The sequence below is a fragment of the Eumetopias jubatus genome, unplaced genomic scaffold (assembly GCF_037043125.1).
Source record: "Eumetopias jubatus isolate StellerSeaLion01/CBP00866 unplaced genomic scaffold, mEumJub1_p1.0 scaffold_1, whole genome shotgun sequence".
Taxonomy (NCBI): domain Eukaryota; kingdom Metazoa; phylum Chordata; class Mammalia; order Carnivora; family Otariidae; genus Eumetopias; species Eumetopias jubatus.
The window spans coordinates 144232957-144254264 of record NW_028274807.1 but is presented as its reverse complement, the minus strand read 5'-3'; the positions used below and the strand labels follow the sequence as shown (position 1 = coordinate 144254264).

Below are 21308 nucleotides of genomic sequence, written 5' to 3'. Positions count from 1 at the left end.
ATGTATTAAACTCCTCAGAGATAAGCATGTTTGGGGTATACTCTATTTTAAAATGTGTTTATTCTGAGAATTACAAATGTTGTAAATGCATTTACTGAATTTTAAATGGACTTGCCCCTTCTCCCCCTTTTCTTTTTTACAAATGGTGTTACATTATGTTCAACCTGGTGGAATCTGGCATTAGCTTTTTGCCAAATTACTGCACTTGACACCTATACTTTGTCTTGGTAACACTGTATCAGTATTATAGCAAATACATTATACTTTAGTTTATTTCTTGAGGAAGGTAACTAATTCCAATGCATGACACTGAAAGTGGAAGAATCTGGGGCAGGAAAGACTAAAAATGAGTAAAAGGCTTGGTCATTCAATGGCTGGTATCTCTGGTGGAAAATGTTTCTGAGTCAAAGTCTAAAGATGCTCTGTGTTCCATTACATGTCAAAGAATTCCTCCAATAGGCAGATTATTATGACTTTCATTTCTGCCTTTGAATCTCGGATCCAAGAAATCTGAAGGGACATGAAAATAAGTCATGCTCCCTGAAGCATTGCTTTTACACTGGAGAGTTGTACTGAAGTGTCTGTCTTCAACATACTTGAATTGTAATGATGGGAAACTTACACAGAACAATCTTCCTAACCTGAGAGCTGGGAAGTGTCTACAAGTTTATTTCTGTGTATTTTGTATTTGTTCAGGCATGATAGAAAATTGTCTCATTTTATTTAAAGCCTTGCATTATGGAATTCAGAATTGTTCTGTGGTATTTTCAGTTTTAAAAGCAACTCACTGCACTCAATGCCTAAAAGTGTGCTTTTTAAAATACATAAAGCAAATATTTGAATATTGGTTGGGAATCTCTGGCTTCTCTTATTTTGAAAAAATATTCTGACAACACTGAAGAAACTTAATTTCCATGATAAAGTTTGGAAGTGGGATCAGTCAAGAAAATCTCAAATATCTGCCAATTCCTTACCACTGTCTTCTGAGATCTCCAGCGTACCCTCAAAGTGGGAGAACCAATAGCGGAACTAGTCTGGCTATCAAAAACACAAGTTTTGAAATGTGTTGGCAGATAGTGACTGATTGATACAACTGAATAATTTAGTGGGGAAAAAACTGAAATATGGGTATAGGCAAGACAGGTACGACTAGAAAAAACTTGGGAGATGAATGTACTGGTTCTAACTCTGTCACTCGGGCCAAGTCATTTCGCACCTTCCCGAGAATATTATAATAGATCATAAGTGAATAAATAACTTGTAAATTTTTCCAAACCTCATTCTTTTGGAAGTGGAGGGGTCTAATAAGTAGATGGATGGAAGCATCATGTCATTTCATAATTGCACACATTTGCACGTGCTATTTTTAAAACCAAAAATATCACCCGAGGCTTCTGACTTCACAAAGTATTCTCTCAATATACTAAGCAGTACTTCCTCTTCTCATCTGTAAAACGGGGTAATAAAATAACTATCTTAAAGTGCTTAAGGACCAATAAGTCACAAAATGTATTAAAATTTGCAACAAATTTAGCCCAGACTTAGTATCCCTCCCCCCAAAATACAAAATAACTGAGTTAAAAAAAAAACTGACCAGAGACACAAACATAAAACATAAAAGCACAAAGTCTTCTGTGAATGACAGAAGAAGACATAAAAATAATACACTATGGTAACCAGTCTCCAAAGATGGTCTGAAATAATTCTGTCCCTAACAGTATATATGACTCTCTGATAGGCCTGTGTATATTTTGAACAATAAAATATAGTGGAAGTGACACTGATCATTCTATGCCTGGACCTTAATTGGACAAGCAGCTTTCTTGCTCTTGGAATGCTTTCTTAAAATTCAGCTGCCATGCTGTGAGGCAGCCTAAGCAGCCACATGAAGGAACTAAAAGCTGCAGCTGAGTTCCCAATCAAGACTCCAGATGACTCCTAAGCAGTATAGCATCCCAGCACTTCTAGCCCCAGCTGACTGCAGCCTGTTGAGTCTCCAGGTGACTCTCATCATCCCAGCACCACAGATGACATCGCTAAGCAGAAAAAACTCCCACTCCACCCACAGAATTGTGAAACAATGAAATGCTTTTTTGTCACCAAGTTTTGGGGTGGTGTATTATATTTTTATGAATTGAAACAAAAATAATCACACAATTCCCAGGTATATACTCAAGCAAACATCCACACATATGCATCAGAAAATAGTCTTTAGTGTTCATAGTAGCATTATTCATAAAAGCAAAAAGTTGGAAACCCAAATAGTCATCAACTAGGAAATGTATAAATACAAATCAAAGAAAATTATATACAGAATACTATTTTTAAAGCTTCAAAGCAAAACTTAGCAATATATAGCCTAGAGACACAAACATATGTATATATATATTTTTAATAATGACAAAGGAGATGCTCAGATAATGGTTTCTTAGTGCTAAGAGGAAAACCAGGAGGACAGGCTAGAGAAGAAATATGGATGGATTGAAATTGGTAACATCCTAGCTGGGTAGGGGTTTCACATGGGTGTTTATAATTACGTTCATAATTACATATACGGCATATACATTATTTTATATGTAATTTGCATTTTCAATATAGTTTGATTTATAAAAATTTTTATAGTTTTATATTATGTTGCAATTCATATCCAACAATTATAACAAGTACTTATAAACTTTTTAAAAGTCTGGAATTATTTTTACTTCAAAAGGAAAACCTTTTGTTTTAAATGCTATTTATATTTACACTTTATTTAAATGTGGTAAATTATTTAAACAATCAAAATAAAGTATACTAAACAAGAGAAAAGATCTCCCTTTCTGAAGAAGTGAGCCATTCATTTTAACAACCTTCAAAAAAATATTTAAAAGGATTTTAGTTGCAGGGCACCTGGGTGACTCAGTCTGTTAAGAGTTGGACTCTTGGCTTCGGGTAGGGTGGTGATCTCATGGATTGTGGGGTTGGAGCCCTGTGTGGTTTGCAGCCCTTTCACCACTCCACGCTGGGTGGGGAGTCCGCTTGGGGATCCTCTCTCTCTCTGCCCCTCCCCTTGCATGTGCTCTCCCCCTCTCAAATGAATAAATACATCTTAAAAAAAAATATATCTTCATTGCTTCTCAAGCTCATTTTTCTACTTTCAGTGAATAACTGGCCTTTATAGATTTAAGATTAGGTTTATTTCATCTACCACACATTGTTTCATTATCCTGTTTCTTCTAATGCCAGAAAGCTGCTTGGCCTATTAAAATACAGTTTTCTTTAGCTATGTATGGTGTAGAGTAAAAATGATTTTAGTATTAAAATAAAACTTCCATGAAGCTTATTAAAATTTAAAAATTAAGAACACATGCAATATTTTAATCATCAGTACATTCAACAAACCCTGTTCAGTGTAACAGATTTAAAGGCACACACTGATGGATAAAGGTTTTTTAAAAAAAAGTACACAAAAACATCTGACGAGACCATTACAACCTATCAGTTTTAGTACTCACAGGAATGTTGCTATCATTACATGGAATAGTATAAAGAGTTGACCAGTCATTTTGTTAAGAGTTCAATCCACAGTAAAATAAAAAAAAAAAAAAAAAAAGGTAAAGGCTTGGGGCTCCTGGCTGGCTCGGTAGGAGGAGCACAAGACTCTTGATCTCAGGGTTGTGAGTTCGAGCCCCACATGGGGTGAAAAGATTACTTAAATAAATAAAAACTATTAAAAAAAAAAGGTAATGATTTTTTATTTTGGCTTACTTAACTCTTGGGATCTACAAATTCAATGATCCTCCCAGTAATTAGACATAGACAAAGCTATTTCTATTGCAGAGACTTTATTGGAGACAGGCTATTTATTTAACCCCAATGAGTATTTTTATTTGGTATCCTTTAACCTCTTGTGGGAAGGTTTAAATGAAATCAGTCAGAGCTGTGATGGCTTCCTACAGTGTTGCTTAATTTCCAAATTAATTACCAATAGGGGGCTTTTTGAAATTTCCCCTTCTGCCACTTCGCCTTCAACTTCACCACCAACCTACATTCGTACCTATTGTCAATAACCAAAAGAATCAAAGAGGATTTTCACTTTTACGGAAAATGGAAAAAAGGAAAAACAGGGTTCACTATTTGTTTTGCAGCATGCCATTAAGGAGGCAGCCTGCACCCTGAGCTGTGAGAATGGCACCATCAAGCTCCGTTCCTTGGGAACAACACTCAGCATCAAGCCACCATAGTTTTGAATTGCGTCTGTCTATTCCTTATCTCTCTTTATTTTGTGCGTCCTTTAGGCTTAAGCCTCTTGTGCATCAGAAAAATGCAGGGTTATTTTTGGGGTCTAGGAAGACCAAAAACAATTTTTTCCACATAAATTAATGGTTCTTTGCTTTATGCATTTTTGGCTTACAAAAGTTTTTGTTGGAATGCTCTACTTTTGGATGGGGGATGCTGTAATCACAAAGTTAAATCAAGAGCCAAGAAAGCAAATGGATCATTAATCCAACCCCACCCAAACTCATCATTTGCATGAATTTAATGCCTACATACCAAATGATCCTTTCTATTCTTACTATTCCTCCACATCAAGATATATTTCTCAAGTTCAAACAAAATGCCACCTTGTAAACTTTACTTTTATTGCTGACATGTCTTTTTTCATTTATCAGCTCAAAAGTTAGCAGCATTAACTGGTCTGTCTTTTCTTATTCAATATTCCTTAACAGTGAGTTAAAACTTGAGAGAGTTATCTGTACTTAGAAGAAATACTGAACTAAAATCTCCCTCCCTTAAAGTTCTTCTAGGATATTCAGCTAGCTCGTCATTTCCCAATTGCTGATGGCAATTACTCACATAAATTATTTTTCCATAAGCATTATCACCTCCTTTCTGCATCATCAACTCTTTCCTTCTTCTATAAGATTAAAATGACACCTTTATTGATGGTGAGATTATGATGTTCACTAAGAGGTCCACCAACAATTCCAATGAGGGGGTGGTGAGTTTCCAAACCAAAAATCATTTTTCTGACATCTTTGTCCTAAAAATCATCCTAATTCTGACACTAAGTTAGTGTTAAATCCCACAAAGGTTCAGTCCTACAAGACTGACCTCCCCAGGCCCCAATCTCCCACTTCACAATCCAATCACAAGTCCAAGTTGCCACCAGTGCTTCTAGCCAACTAGCTATAGACCAAAAGTTCTAGTGACCCCCTTTTTGGATTCAATTACTTTGGTAGAGCTGCTCACAGAACTGGAGAAAATATTTAACTTACTAGACCACAGATTTATTATAAAAGGACAGAACTCAGGAAAAGACTGATAAAAAGATTCATTGGGCAAGATTATGTGGGAAGGGGAACGAAGCTTCCATGCCCTCTCTTGAGTATACCACCCTCCCCAAATCTCATATTCACAAATATGGAAGTTCTCCAAACTCTGTCCTTTGGGGTTTTTATGAAGACTCCCATTACATTGGCATGATTGATTAAATTATTGGGGCCATTGGTGATTCAACCCTCCAGCCCTTCTCCCCTTCCCAGAGGTCAGGAGGAAGAACTTAACACTTCCAACCCTCTAATCACAGGGTAGGTTCCACTGGCAACCAACCCCTATAATCAGGTGACCTAAGAGCTTTCCAAAATCACTCCATTAACATAACAAAAGATGCCACCCCCCCCCATCACTTAGAAAATTACAAAGGTTTTAGGAGCTCTGTGCCAGAAATGAGGATGAAGACCAAACATATACTTCTTATTATGAATCACAATATCACCACACATGATTCTACTGATACAGTCAAATCCAAGGTTTATCAAGGTATTACACAATAGAGACTTCCTATGCTATTACTGTCATCACCGAAACATAAATTGTACCCACTACGTTCCTAATACAGTGTAGGATATTCTAGCATGATTAGAAATGATGTTCTTACCCTAAAGGATCTCATCTCTCTATAACAGTAAGTTATTATTATTCATTAGAAAGGGAATAAGAACCATATCACCATAACAGTACTTCACCACTTTAGGCAAAAAACAAATAACAACTTAAATCTCCTTGAATGTTTTTACATTACAGGTGTTAAAAAATCTTCAAAACGGATCTAGCCTATTTAGTTAAATGAACAGTCCTGAACAAAATTTAACTGAAGTAAAGTTTGTTCTATATTGGGATCAATAAAACCTGTATCTATACCTCTCACACAAGGCAGATAAACTATATTAGATGGTTATTTCTTAAAGAAGTATTCCTGGCATGTTTCCTAACAGTTAATACATTTCAAAAAAATTATCCCTACTTCCCTGGGGAATTCAAACAAGAGAAATACTAGAGGTATTAAAGAAGCTTAAATCATTAGGTTGGACCATTATCCAAATACAGCCTAATTCAAAGTCATTTATATTTCTCTTTGGCATATATTACAAGGGATATAGGGGGCAAGGGATAATAAGTATGTATATACCTTCCTTATGATACTTGGTTTAAATTTTAAGTTTGAATTCTGTAGAAATACTAGCTGACTAAATTGGGAGTTTGAAGAAAGGCAGTCCTAGATTTAAATTCTTCAACAATGCATTAACAATGAAACAAGCCTTTGTTCACAAAAGAAATCAACTGTTATCCATTCATGTAGCATGGGTTACATACTAACGGGCAGCAGAAAAATACCACCAAATTTGATCAAAATCATTCTGACCAATAAATAGACATGCATTAGAGAGCATTTTTGTTTACTATTTCACTTAAGACCTGCTTTCTAATTAAAAGAAAAGCTTACTTGGAAGAAATACTCACTGAACTAAAATCTTCCTCCCTTAAAGTTCTAGGATATCCAGCTAGCCAGTCATGGCCTAGAATCTCATTTCCAATATCCTTAATCATTTGCTAACACATAATGCCAAATTTCCACGCCCCAACAGATTTCAAGCTCCTACATAAATAATCATGTAGAATCCTACATAAAAAAATCATTTGCTTTATTATTCTCTTTTTTAATTGAAGTATAGTTGACATACAATGTTGTATTTGTTTCAGGTGTACAACATAGTCCTTAGACAATAGTATACATTACTCAATGCCTGACTTTTACTATTCTTTGAATAAAATTTTATCCCCTGAAGACAGTTTCTGAAAGGAACCTACTACTATCAAACCTCTCCTATTCCTGAAGACCAAGACAGTTACTAAATCAATAAAGGAAATAAAGATATGGGAAAGAAAAACAATAGTAGCCATGGAAGACTGGAAGAAGAATAGAGAGCGATCCTTTACAAATATACCAATACATTTTTAAACAGCCCATTCTTAGGGTTCTCCTAAATTCCTTCAGTTCAGATCTCTTTCCAACATTCTCTTTCCTTCTTTCTTTCAAGAACTAACAACCACTCCCTACCTTATATAAATTTTAATATGTTTTAAAGTGACAATAGTTGGCAAAAGCTATAGTTTAAAAACCAGTCCTCTGCATTTATCTGATTATTTATCATTTGTCTCCTGAATGACAGTGATGTCTCCTCCCTCACCCTCTCTTTCTTATAGTCTCAGTGTATGCTGAAAGACTGAATGTCTCTGGCCAGTTAGTACTTTCTGAAAAGTTGTCAAGGTTATCTCTTGACAAGGCTGACTCCAGCTCAAAATATCAATCTTAGGATTATTTTTGATCTCAAGTGAAGAGAAGGATGCTTTCCCTTTCCTACAAGTACTTCCTGCTGCGAAAGAGCAGGCAACCTTCTCAGGGGGGTAAGAAGCCTGGTTAATCAAATTATTGCTAAACCTTATTACCACATATTCTCCACAATCCTTTGATCAATGAAGATGGATCTTAAATACAATGCCGAGCAAAAAAAAGACACAAAAGCTCTAAGTGCATTTATCTCAAGTTTTAAAACAGGCAAAACTAAATTATATTATTTAGAAATGCACACAGAATTGTACCACCTATGAGGAAAAGCAAGTATGTAATTACTATACAAGTGGGGAGCAGGGAGGCAAGGACACATCAAGGCTTCTGAGGTGGTGGCAATGTTCTATTTCTTAATCTGGGTGATGATCACATGGGTGTTTATCTTATAATTAGTCATTACATTGTACATTTGGTTTATATACTTCTCAGAATGTGTTATATTTCACCATAAAAGAAAAACATTTTTAAAGACTGAAACCAAACATTTTCTCATCAAAAGCCTTTGCAGAACATTTTTCTCATGCTTATATAAACATTTAAGACATTTTCAAAGAACATCTCAAAAACTTCAAGAGTGCTGCCTTCCAATAATTTTGTGCTCCATTATTGTTCCTGTGGATTATACAAGTAAAATGGTTTAATAATTAACCTTAATAATAAAACCTACTTAAATAGAATTTATTCTACTTTAAGGAGTTACTGGCATTTTAAGAATAGGCATGAACTGCTAAGAGAGTAGGTCTTAAAAGTTTTCAACACAAAAAAATTTTCTGTAACTTTATATAAGGTGACAAATGTTAACATCTTATCATTTCAAAATGTATACAAATACCAAATCATTATGCTGTACACCTGAAATTAATAAAATGTCATGTCAATTATACTTCAATTTTAAAAAAAAGAATAGGCATGAAATAAACATGGTGGTTACAATTGAGTTTCCCTGTGGTGATTCCTTTCACCAATTCTACTCTGCCCATTTGGCCAGCAACAAACAATAATTTTAAGCTGTGCATATACAGGAACTTTATAAATTATGAATCGCTACATTTTAATTTAAAAATAGTATAGAAAACAGCATGTGCTACAATATTATCTATCCATCTATCTATGGAGAGAAAGACCCAATAACTTAAGTTTAAAAACCAAATTCATCTGAAGTCATGTGTAGGCTGGAAAGATTGCTAAATATCACTAAAGAAAAGAACACTGCATTGTGAAGAAAAATCTTCACTGGAGAAAAGCTGATAAACCCGTAAGGCATAAAAAGGAAATTAAAAGAAAACCTCAAAAGAAACATTATCAATTTAGTTATCAACTAATCATTTACATTTTATTAATATAAACATAAATTTTCTTTATGATTTTACGAATAGTCTTTCTCCTCAGATAGGAATGAATAAAAAAAGTTAAAAAAACGGAAAACCTAAAGCATGAAAACTATTAACTCAATGAAATTACAGATGAGTGAAGCACACAAGTTTTATATCACCAAAAGAAGTCAAACTTCACATAAAAATCGTTTCATAGCTAAACTTCAACTGCCAACATTTCCAATATTGTCAATTTAAAGTGAGTGGTAGACACAAACTTCCCTTCATCTTCTCAAGTAACATTTTTCAAACAACTTCTCACAAAACGCCCTCTAATGCAAACAAAGGTGCAAAGAAAATAGAAAAGAATCTAGCCAAACTACAACCTTAGAAAAAGTACTTCACCCCTCTGGTGTTCAGCTTCTTTGCCCTGAAAACAAGCCAAGCCAGCAAATACTCTGGAAGCCCTATGTAGACCATAGAATTCTGGGTCTACTCTGAACTCCCACCCTGTAAAAGTCCCTTAACTGAAATGGCTTAATATTTCCAACCTTATTACAATGAACTTTTTACAGACAAAATAAATCTAAATAAAACAACATTCACTTGGATTCATTCATCTTTTCTTCTCACTCAGCTATTCCCCTTAAAAGCCCCATCTCTGAAAACTCCCTAGTCATTCGGTTTAAAAACTTGAAGTCAGGGGCACTTGGGGTGGGCTCAGGTCATGATCCCAGAGTCCTGGGATCAAGCCCCACGTCGGGCTCCCTGCTCCGTGGAAAGCCTGCTTCTCCCTTTGCCCCACCCCACCGCCCCGGACCCTGCTCCTCCTCTCTCTCCCTCACTCTATCTCAAATGAATAAATAAAATCTTAAAGTCATCATCAACTCTTCTCTTCCCTACATCAAAACAAGTAATTAGCCATCATCCAACTAGTGAGCTTAGTTAGCTAGGCATGGATTGTGCCCAGGCACTCTGATAGGCCAATATGTGAAGACTTAAATCAGGGCAGCTGATTAAAAAACATAAATTAAATGGAGGACACTTTCATTTAAGCCTGTCTTGAAGGCAGAAGATGCAGTAAAAAGGACATAGATTTTGGAGACAAGCAAACCTGTATTATTCAATTCTTAGTGGAATACTGAACTGAAGTACCTTTTATCTACAGAAATAAGAGATGTTACCTTATCTCCTTAATTCTAAGATCTAAAATCAAGTTGTAAGACACTGTAAAAACTAAGCATCTACCATCATTTAGAACGTGTATTAAAGTTATCCTGCAGCACTAAGTTCCACAGAAAGAAAAAATGGTCACTAATGATATGGTCAATTTAACTAGTGTAGCAGTCACAATTCTTTAGAAATGTGTATTTCTAAAAATAGTATAAACTTGACCAACATAAAGGCATTCACCAACCTATGTATAGGTTATATTCCAAAGTATGTTTAGATGCCTTTCATTTGAAACTCTGAAGGTGTTTTTACAAAGAAATAAAATTCCAAGTCTACAAATGCCAGTTTAGTTACATTTACCTAAAATTTGAGAACCTCTGGCAGTTGCTATCTCTTCCAACCCTTACCTCCACCTAACACTTTTTATAAAAAAATCCTATGGTATTGACACTTTTTATCAATTTCTAAATCCCTGGAAATTATCTGTGTCTGAATTAGGTCAAGTGAGGACACAGAAACTTTCTCAGAAAAGAATAAGTGATTTAAAAACAAAAAATATCCACCAGAATCAGGTAAAGGAAGTAAGGGAGTTAAGATGGGGTAGCATGTTAACCATTTACATTTTTCCCCTTTCAACAGTATTAATTTGGCCCATAGATTGTATTCATGAGCCCTGTATTATTTGAAAATGTTTTCATTTTTTCCTATTTATTGTAGGGACTGAAAGAAGTGACTTTTGCAATTATGCATAAATTAAGCATTATTATCTGGACAAAAAAATGGCAATAAAATAGCATAAATATGACTCAGTAAGCAACAGGCGGACCGATAAAAGGCTTCTAATAACCCAAAAGGAATTTAGGTATTCCATAAAAATTAAGTCTAGTAAAACCAACATCAGTACCCTCTAACAACTTCAGAGTTTCTTCTGTGACATGAGATTTGGCAGTCAGGTCATTTAACAGACATCATTGACTTATGATGTACTCAGGTAATTTATTAACTAAAACCTAGAAAGATTAAATCTTGATTCTAACCTGCAGTCCAACTGAGGGTGATACAGAAACAGTATTTATACTCATTATGTTCAAGTATTATAGAAAACAAATGTTGTCCAGAAATAAGAGATCCTCCTAATTATGGAGTTGGAGAACAAAGATAACACTCTTCATGTTACCATGAACGATGTACTACCAGTGTCTACAAGCAGGATTTAAAAGCAGTATTAGAAAGATATGATAAGGCAAATTAAGTAAAACACTAACTGCAGAATCTAGGTTTAGGAGTGTTTACTATAAAATTCTTTCAACTTTTTTGTATGAAAATTTTTATAATGTAACAACTTAGCAATGTACAAATCTGTTGAATTGTGGGATGCTTTATAATTTGGGTTAACAGCAGTATGGTCTCTAAGAGCATTAAGTTTTCAAAGTAAACAAGTAAAAAATATGATTCAGTCACTCCAGAATATTAATCTTTCCATTTTTTCTGAGAGCATGTATGCACTAATGAATACTAAGAAATTACAATGAAGAGAACTTTTAACATGTTCTCATATCCCAAAGTACTCATAACTTATACGGAGCATAAAAATCAGAAGTAGATTAAGTACAGGCAGGCCAGTAAGTTTCCCCATATTCGTTAACAACTGGGTCAGAGCCATAATGAGCTTCTAATGCTTGGTGTACAACCAATGATGAATTTATGCAAACTACTCATGGCAGTAAGAGATCTGCAGTCTTACTCAAGTTAGCACTCAAAATACGAAAATCCGGAACAAAAAGAAAAAGTTCCAGTCTTTGCTGACAGATCCTAACTACCCCAGGACCTATTCTATATGCCTCATGAAATCTATGATTACTACCTATAAGAACCACCACACTTAAAACCAAACGGGAGCAAGTCTGATTCCATTACCCAATGCAGCAGGTCAAGACACTCCCTGCACTTCCTCCCTAAGTGTTCTTGTAACTTACAATGACTCTAGTGACAGAATACCTGTTCTGAAGCCCAGCTGGACTGCTGTTGCTTATGATTCTACAAAGTAACTTTTTAAGATTCGGGATGTTTTTTTCTAAAAGTGGTTTTGTTACCCATTTTGTCTTCTTCAGAACTGAGGTCAAGAGCCACTTTTTGTCATCTGCAAAGTGAAGAAAAACATGGAGACCTCAAAGTACAGGAACTAGTTCCCAGCTTACAAACAACTTATGTTCCAAAGGTTTATCAATCCTTTGAAAACATGTTTGCACTAATTAATCTATTTATGCCATAGTTTCTCCGAAAAATTGTATTCCAAGTTTCAATTCTAACTGCAGCTTTCTGCCCTGCAAGAAGACATCTGCTGCCCTTTTACAGCTAACTGCAGCCAAAACTCAGAGAGGCTCAGAGAATTCTCTCTAGGGCTCTAGGGAGAGCCCACTGCAACCTGTGCAGGCAGGGAAAAGGGCAGCTCTCCTTATCTAGGTAGCTTTTACATCACCTCTGCGGGAAAGCTACTACAATTTAACAAGATAACGGCTGTGAAAAAGGTACTTGGTTAATATAAAAGTATTAACAGCTACAACAAAAATAAGTAGAAACTACATTTTGCTCCAGATAAAGAGAAGATAAAATTAGGTGCTGTTAAACTAGTTGCTCAACCAAATGTTTGGCAAGTACAGACAACATACTCTCAAACTGCTTCCTCATGTCTGATCAACTCAAATGATAAGGGAGGAAATTATTAAAGTGGTGAGGAGATCATACCACAAATGTTGCTAAGTTCTAAAAAAGTGTAGTGTACTTTAAAATTCAATAAATCTGTAATAGTCAACATTATATACCACCACTTATAACTGCAAGATTTATAAAATAAATTGAGTGACAAATTTAAAAAACAAGTATAACTTTGTGACAATGAGTCACTTCTGGCAGCTAACTAGAGTCTTACGCAATTTAAGAACTACTGTAAAATTATAGAAATAACTCATAATCAAACAGAAAACGTAAACTTTTCACTAAAAAGACTTCAGAAATGAAGTCAGTAACAGAGACATGAAAAAAGGAAACAGAGAAGGCCAGAACAAACTGATTTGTTGATATAAAATCTGAAAGAAACATTTAAATATTATTAAAGGTTCATGGCATTGCTGTATTATTAAATAGTAATCTGGGAGACTCCCAAGCTAGTATAACACTAGAGTACTAGATTAAAGATCAAAATACTGGTATTCTTAGTAGCTTGGAAGGAAAAACTGCTTAAAAATCCAGAGTAATAATGATAGACAATCTAACCCTTTTTCAAAATTTTTCAACAAGAATGGATTATAAGAATGAGATGCCTAACTACTTGAGATCTTCGAAAGATATGAAAAGAAAAACAAAAGTGAGCGAAGAAGGGATTTTTTTGGTCTAAAACCTAATTTTCTCATTAAGTCAACAAAAATTATACTTAGACATCAAATTTATATTGGCAAATCTCTGTTCACAGTAAGGGATAGGGACAATTCCTTCATTGTAAAAAGACTTTAATACTAATGACAATTATCTAATAGTATGAACAGAAGCATTTAATTAGGAATATGATAAAATGTAAATATCAAAACTATTAGTAAGCAGAACACCTCAAGCAGATCTTTAAGAATGAAGAGATATATATACCTTTAGATTAGCTTATATGAATTAAAGTTCAAATTTCATACATTCAGCTAAAAGACAGTGTTTCTGAAGTGTTTCTATACATAAAAAAATAGAAGTGAAACATATTTTCACGTGGATAAAAAGGGTTACGCTCTCCAAGCATATTCTTGAAACTTGAAAAAAGATCAACTTCTAATTCTTTGCCATACTTTAAAAAAAGAAAAAAGGAATATTATCAGTGAAACAACCTGATAAGACTTCATGATTACAATACTCAATTTCAATAGTAATTTTGGGCTGACTTGATGCAGATTTCTAATCTTCCTTCAAAATAAGGAAAAATAACAAAATCGTCTCATCATTCAGTTCTGAATTTTTCTGCAATCCTTAATTGCAGCCTCAAAGTTACTACTAAACAATATTCAGCGTTTATAAAAATGATACTCTCTGTAGAAATACTCTTCACAATTTTTGTTACCCGCGATGTTTGGTTGCCATGCACTTCTGCTGTTGTAATCTAAAAAGACAACTTTCTCTTTTTACATTGTGCAGTAAAATATTAGTTTTCATTTTCCGGTTCCAATTTCATTTTTATCTAATTTGCTTAAGTGTTTCAAACCCAAGACTAAGAACACTGTACCTAGTTCCCAAGGCTTCACGGTATTTTCTTCTGTGATTCCAAGTAACATAAAGTTATTTTTTTTTTAAATGTTAGAAAAAAATCAAAACCTCTTCGTTTCACAAAGAATGTCCCAGTAATTGTTTACCTAAACTGAATTTTCCATGAGTGGGCCCGTCGTGTTCAACAGATGCAGCACTACCAATTTTTCTATCCATAACAGAACTTCAATCCGGTATTTTAATATATGGGTAATTCACGACCCCAAATATTTGTAATCCATATATTAATAGCTCTCAAGAAGACTCTCTCTTTGTATTCAAATGATAAATACCCTAAAGTTTAGTTAGATCTAATTATTAGAATATAAGATTAACTCAAGACTGGCAAGTCGGTCAACATGAATTTAGTTTAAAAGGCACAGGCTCGGATATAAAGCAAAAACAAACAAAAACCAAATAGGCTGGGAAAGCTGGGGAAAAAATTAAAGCAATCTTCCTATCTATATAATTCACAAACCAGGGTAGTGCCTGAATTAGCTAGTGCTCTTAGTACGGTAATTTCCTAAAACATTCAGGTCAGTCCCGGATACCACGTGCAACTTCTGTAATATAACCTAAGGCTCCCCATCACTGTGGTACTTCTCTTATCCACAAACCTTCCTGCAGAGACCAATAAAGGAACTAATGCCATGCTTTCGGATATTGTGCATAACATACTGAGGGTGACAGTTGGGCTAACAGTAATGTTCTTGCTCTAAAAAGCAAACCAAGATAATTGTGGAACAGTGAAGTGCTGAGTGCACTTAGGGGCCTTGAAAAAAGCCACTCCTGAAAATATCTAGTGTTAAATAAATAAGAGTCCCTAGCTTTCGGATTACTTTCAGGGGTATTATTTCCTTTCCTACAACACCTCACTACTCACTCCCTTTTCCCCTTCTTGTATAAAAGAGGAGAAACATTAAAAGCGTAAAACTGCGAGGCTGAGTAGACAGGGCTCCTGCACATCTGGCCTCACCTCCAACGGCAACAGGGCAACCCCTGGGCGATCCCACCCCAACCAGCAAAAACGCGCCAGCAAAAACGAGAACGCGAAAGCCACGGGCGGGGAGGCGGGGAGTCCGCCACGAGTCGGCCGAGGAGAGACCTGCCGGCTCCCGGCGTGTCCACTCTGGACTGGGCAACCCAAGGAGGGCTGCGAGGGGGCTTCGCTCGCCCTCTCCGGAGGCATCACACTTATTCGGCCGGGAGCCAAAGTCCCACTCGGGGACCCCGACGCCCCGCCTCGGGCTGCGCGGGGGAAACTTCGCCCACGGGCAGGGGGCGCGCCCGGAGCTCCGGGACCCGCGCTCGCCTCTGCAGGCGTGCGAGTGGGGATCGGCGGCGGCGCCGGGCCAAGTCCGGGGCGAGCCGCGGCGGGCAGAGGCGCCGGTCCCGGGTCTCCGCGGGCCGCGGGCGGGGGAGGGGCGGCGGGACACTTACCACGGGTCGAACTCGTGAATGATGCTTTCGAAGCGAATGACCGCGAAGAGGCGCGAGCTGAAGCCGGCAAGCCAGGCCAGGAAGAGGATGGTGAAGGAGAGCAGTGACTGCCAGCCGGCCGGCTGCGACAGCCCCCCGGACAGCCCCGCGGGGGCCGGCTTTGGCGGCGCCACGCCGCCCGCCGCCTTGTGCGCGCACTGGGCCCCGGGCCCGTGGTGGCCGTGCCGGCTGTTCCCCAGGGCCATGAGGCCGCTCCACGGGGACGAGTTGAGGGACGACTTGTGCTTGCTCTCCGGGGCCGAGGGCTCCGCCATGTTGTGCCCCGGCGGCGGGTCTCCGTCCTCGCCGCCGCCGCCGCCGCCGCCGCCGCCTGGTGCGAGGGGTGCTGGGCGGGGACCCGGAGGAGGAGGAGGAGGAGAAGGAGGAAGAAAAAAGGAGGAGGAGGGAAGAGCGCTGCGCGCTCCCGCCCTCAGCGCCGCGAGGCCGGGGGACAGGGGGTGGAGGCGGCGGCAGGGAGTCTCCGCCTCAGCAGCAGCCGCGACCGCCGCGCTCTCAACTCGGATGGCCCTTGCGCCCCATTAGCCATCCGTATCTCCCGTGCAGCTGCGGCAGCGGCGAAAGCCGACGGGACGAGGGCGCCAGAGAAGAAGCAGCAGACGGAAGCGGCACCACAGCTCGGAGCAGCAATGACATTCCCCCTCACACTCGCCACCCGCCCCGCGGTGAAGAGCAGTAGGAGGAGCCCCCTGGAGTCCGGGCGGAGCTCAGGCTACCTCTGACCCCGCCCCCGACCCAACAGGAACTGGCCCTTCCACCTGTCACAATGCGACAGGTCCGTTAGGGGGCGGGCACAGAACCGCGGTGCCCACCAATGGGGGCGCGAGCTGGGGCGTGGCTTAGCCGAACCGCTCTCCCCCACTCCCTCCTTCCTCCCGCCTCGCGCCCGTTCGCCCGGGGCTGCCGTGCTGCGCGGCTACGGCTTCATTGTCAGTTGAAAGACGCGGTTTCGCGCGCCTGTGTTTGTCGGCAAGGAAGGGTGCTAGGCGGTTCCGCCCGTTGCATGAAGCTGAGCCAGGACGAGGGGTCGGGAGGTGATCGAGAACAGCGGAGTAACCTCCATCAGAACCAGCTCAAGGAAGGCGAACAGCGCTGCGCCGACCGAACGGGCGCTCGCCGGCTCGCGGCGGTCGTGACTTTTAACCCGCTTTGCGCGGAGCGCCCCATCACGTGACTGAGCGCGCAGGCGCGTTACACTAGTCTTGCGCGCGTGGGACTGGCTGGCGGGGCTCTGCCGCCCGGGGCGCCCGACACAGCCTGCGCAGCCTGTGAGCGTCGGCGGCGGTGCGCGGGTCCACCCTGCCGGCTGCGCCAGGCGTCCTGCTAAAGAGGTTGTGAGCGACGACAACTTTGCCGGCGCTGAAAACTCTTCGGAGCCAGAAAACAAGCTCCCAGCTCCGAAGAGACCTAGGGGGCAGACAAAGTGCGACTTTCTCTCGCTTTTTTCCCTTCTTGTATCTAATTGGAAAGGTCGTGTTTGTTCCCTCGAAGTACGAACAGATACAGGGCTTCATTGTTAACGGGCTGCATACAGTCCACCGAACGAGTGAAACTTTATCAGCTGTTACTGAGTTTTCTTTAGTGAATCATAACGGACCGAAGATCCCTGTCCACAAAGTTTTGCACGTCTAGGTTGTATTTTTATACCTTCCTCCCCCTTCTGCTTGCTCCTCCCCCCCAAAGAAGGTGCCACCGGGGAGACTAAATTCAAGTCAGAATGAGTTTTAAACGAAAATAGAGTAGTGAGGAGACTAATACGCCCCGCGAAGGGCATGGAGCTTTGATTCCATAAATATTCGATTCACTTTTTATGTAAAGTAATTGTCCATTTTATTTAGGTGAATAACGTGAACTTAAAAGCCTGTGTTCGCATAATATTAAGAAAGAAGTCAATTATTAAGCCATTAAATTTCAACACAGTGAACTTAAACATTTAGAAACTGTGTTTAAACTGTAGGTCTTGTTAGATAAATGAACGACTAAGTTTGAGATTGGTCTTTGAAACTAATGGATTCAGCTACTCTTTTAACCTAAGTGATTGACTTTTCTCTGGTTTCCTTACAAAAATAAGTAGATAGTCTCATTAAGGAAAGGATGAAAGGTTTCCAGAAGTAGACTTTCCCACCAACAATTTAATAGCTGACATTTATTGGACATCTAAATTTTAGTGAGAATTATCATAGAATATTAACCGAGACCTGTTATAGGAGAAAGGTGACATGCTCTTTCTCAGAGCCAAACTGTACAGGCTAAAATGCCAGCATTTAGAGTATTGGTGCCCATGTTCCATGAACCAAAGTTCTATCAACCTAAAAATTTATTTTGTATTTTTATTTTAATTTATTTGGATATTCCTGTTTTACTATCTTTTGTATAGATGCTCTCTATTAAGTTATACATTATCTTGCTTCCTTTTTGGTTTTTTAATCGCCGAAGTCCTGGTCTGAAAATTGACAAGACTCAGTTCTAGTTTCCCATTGTTGCTTACTAGCCACATAGCATTGGCCAAGTCACCTGCATGGGTTTACCCCTTCTACTCATAAAGTCAGTTCTTAATATCATGTGAGATAGCTTATCTGAAAATACTTTGAAAAATTATTAAGGATTATAAGCAAATGCAGCTTAGCAGTGAGTATAAAAGCAGTAGGAAAAAAACCCTGTTATTCTTGGTGTCTATTCACTTACTCACTAATGCATTCAACAAGTATTTATTGAGCTGCTTTATGCCAAGCACTATGTGGGCTCGGGATGCAGTAGGAAACATGAGAAGTGTGGTTCCTCCCTCATAGAGCTCACCAGCCAGTCCTAGGGAGATGGGCATTGAGTAAACCATCACACTGCTAAGTACCAAAATGCAATGTGACAAATGCTATCAAAGAGAGACACATGGGGGATTTGATCTGCACAAGATGATAATGTTACCCAGGGAAGCAGCCCTGGGGATAAGGATGAAATGACCAGGGGAAGAAGAAAGGAAAGAATTATCCAGACAGAGAAGCACATACAAAGGCCCGCTTTGGGTCTGGGGAGGCAGGTACAAGGAACCCAGAAAATGGCCAGTATGGCTGCAACACAGTGGAACAGCGTGAGAGAGGAGTTGAATAAATGGCCAGAGAGTATAGGTCATGTTAAGAGGTGTTTTTGTTTTGTTTCAGTGGGAAACTAATAAGGAACCATGAAGGGATTTAAGCAGAATTTGGTGTGTATGAGATGGTGTGTCATCAGCTGTGTGTTTTGAAAAGATTACCAAGAGTGCAATGTGAAAAGCGTGTTGCAGAGAGGACCTCAGTCCACCTGTGCCAACATCTGAGATTATAGAGGTTACTTTTGTGAGGAATGCATTACAGAGGATCCACTAAGGAATCCATAAAAATAAGTTGCAATACGGTGAATTCTCAATTTCCAGCCCATCAACATAGAAAAGTGACTCAGTTTGTGCATGAACTTGAGTATATTGTTTTGCCTCTCTGCACTTGAGCTTCTTGATCATCCTGCTAAGTGTTTTGGATGCTGAAACTGGGACAGTAGGGCCCAGAGAGGAAAGGATAGGGAAGATAGCAAAAGAGTGGAATCCAGAGGGACATAAGGCCAGCAGTGACACAGAGTGCAGAGAAGTGAATTCGCCAGCTACTGTAGCAAGGTCAATTTAGTGAAGTTGTAGGGAGCAGAAACCAGATGGCAGCGGGTAAGGAGGGTTTGGAAGCAAAGGATGTGGAGGCAGGGACTGTAAACCACCCTTTTTAGAAGTCTGGCTTTGAAAGTGCATAGAGAACCAAGTCAGACAAAGAGAAAGACAAAATGATCTTCAGCCCCTGGCTTCTCCCAGTATGGTCAAGAAAAGATTTGAGTGCAGAAAATGTGCCTCAGAAATGGCACAGGTCTAAGAGAAGGTTTCATTCTTCTTAGAGCAACAGAAACAACATGACACATACTCTTGCACCGGGCACTGGGCATAGTAGGGAGCTGCCAGAGTCTGGCATATAATTGGCATTCGTAAATATTTGGTGACTGAAGGACTTCTCTACCATCAAGTCCAGAGAAAGGTAGTTGCTGGTATTGATTCCACTGCTCAAAAATGTCTTCAGGTTTTTCTGTCTTTCCACTCTATGCTGGATTGTGTGGTGTCAACTCATTTTCACTCCCTTCTGTGGTCTCTGCATTGCTTGGGAGAAGCTGAGAACTACATTTCCCAGATCCTCTTCCCTGTATGGTTCCATGTCAGAGTTTGAGAGGAACACAGTCAAGATTTAGAAGACAGAAAAGAGAGGGAGGTGGTTTTGGACAAAAGGAGAAGAGTGAGCAAACCTAAGATTCACAACATCCTTTCAGCTGCTGTGAGAACCACTTACACCATTGTCATCAAGTAAGACAGTAAGACAGAGTAAGGGAGCTTTTTTGGAGATGATTGGAAAGCTTTTGAGAACTACCTGCTTCAGTCCTTCAGGTTGAAGTTTTCAAAGTTGGCTTTCTTGACCCTGACTTTTTGGCAGCAACTTCACTAATCTTAGTTCCCCTGGGTTTTCCAACATTCATACAAGTAATCATTCCTATATTAAACCCTTTATTCCTGAAATACCTAGAGTAGCTCTGTTTTACCAGTTGAACCTAATAATACACATTCAATTCTCTTAGTGTGCTGGTTTTCATTCTCTTGACTGTTGCCTGAAATTTTTCATTCCTTTTTATGGCTTCATGATATTCCAAAGGATGGATGTACCATACTCATTTGATCAGTAATCTATTGGTGGCTGTTTGGGCTGTTTCCAATCTTGTGCAACTGCAAACATAGATACAATGAATAGACTTATAAAGAAGTAATTGTTCCCAAGTGTAAGAGTGTTGGTTGGAGAAATTACTGTAAGTGAAATTTGGGATAAACATATTTGGAATTTCAATAGATAAATTGTTCTCCAATTAGGCTTGTATCAGTTGCATTCCCAGCATGTGTGAGAAGCTCATTTCCTAGGAACTCACCAGCAGAGTGTGTTAAGAAACTGTTGACTTTTTGCCAACAAGTGAGGTGTAAATTGGTAGTTTTAATCTGCATTTCCCTTATGAGTAAGGCCGAGGGTATTTGATTGTATATTTAAGGCAATCTTTTCACATCCTCCATGAGGCAGAATTGACATCACTGATTGTGTGTCTTTAAGTGTAATTATTGGAGTAGTATGCTCCAGTGTCATGGAAACCATTAGCATGTAGAGTTTTATTGGCCAGCTGCTCAAAAAGCGAGGTCATCTATACTGAATTCATGCAAATCTGTTCTTGAAAAACAAAACAAAACAAAACTCTTCTGCTGTTCAATTTAGCACATCCCCTAGATGGTCTATTTTAGATCATGTACTTCATGAAAGTACTTTTGAAGTAATGAAGGG

The 21308-nt window shown here is 39.0% G+C and overlaps 1 protein-coding gene across 1 annotated transcript in view; it reads right to left on the bottom strand.

Annotated features, from left to right (window-relative positions):
* STT3B (STT3 oligosaccharyltransferase complex catalytic subunit B) overlaps nucleotides 1–16602 on the bottom strand; it is a 107926-nt gene extending 91324 nt beyond the window's left edge. Inside the window, exon 1 of the mRNA XM_028107048.2 lies at nucleotides 15877–16602. Coding sequence (XP_027962849.1) covers nucleotides 15877–16190 — 314 coding nt within the window. The 5' untranslated portion in view covers nucleotides 16191–16602. The remainder of the gene's footprint in view (nucleotides 1–15876) is intronic.
* Between the last annotated feature and the right edge of the window lie 4706 nt (nucleotides 16603–21308).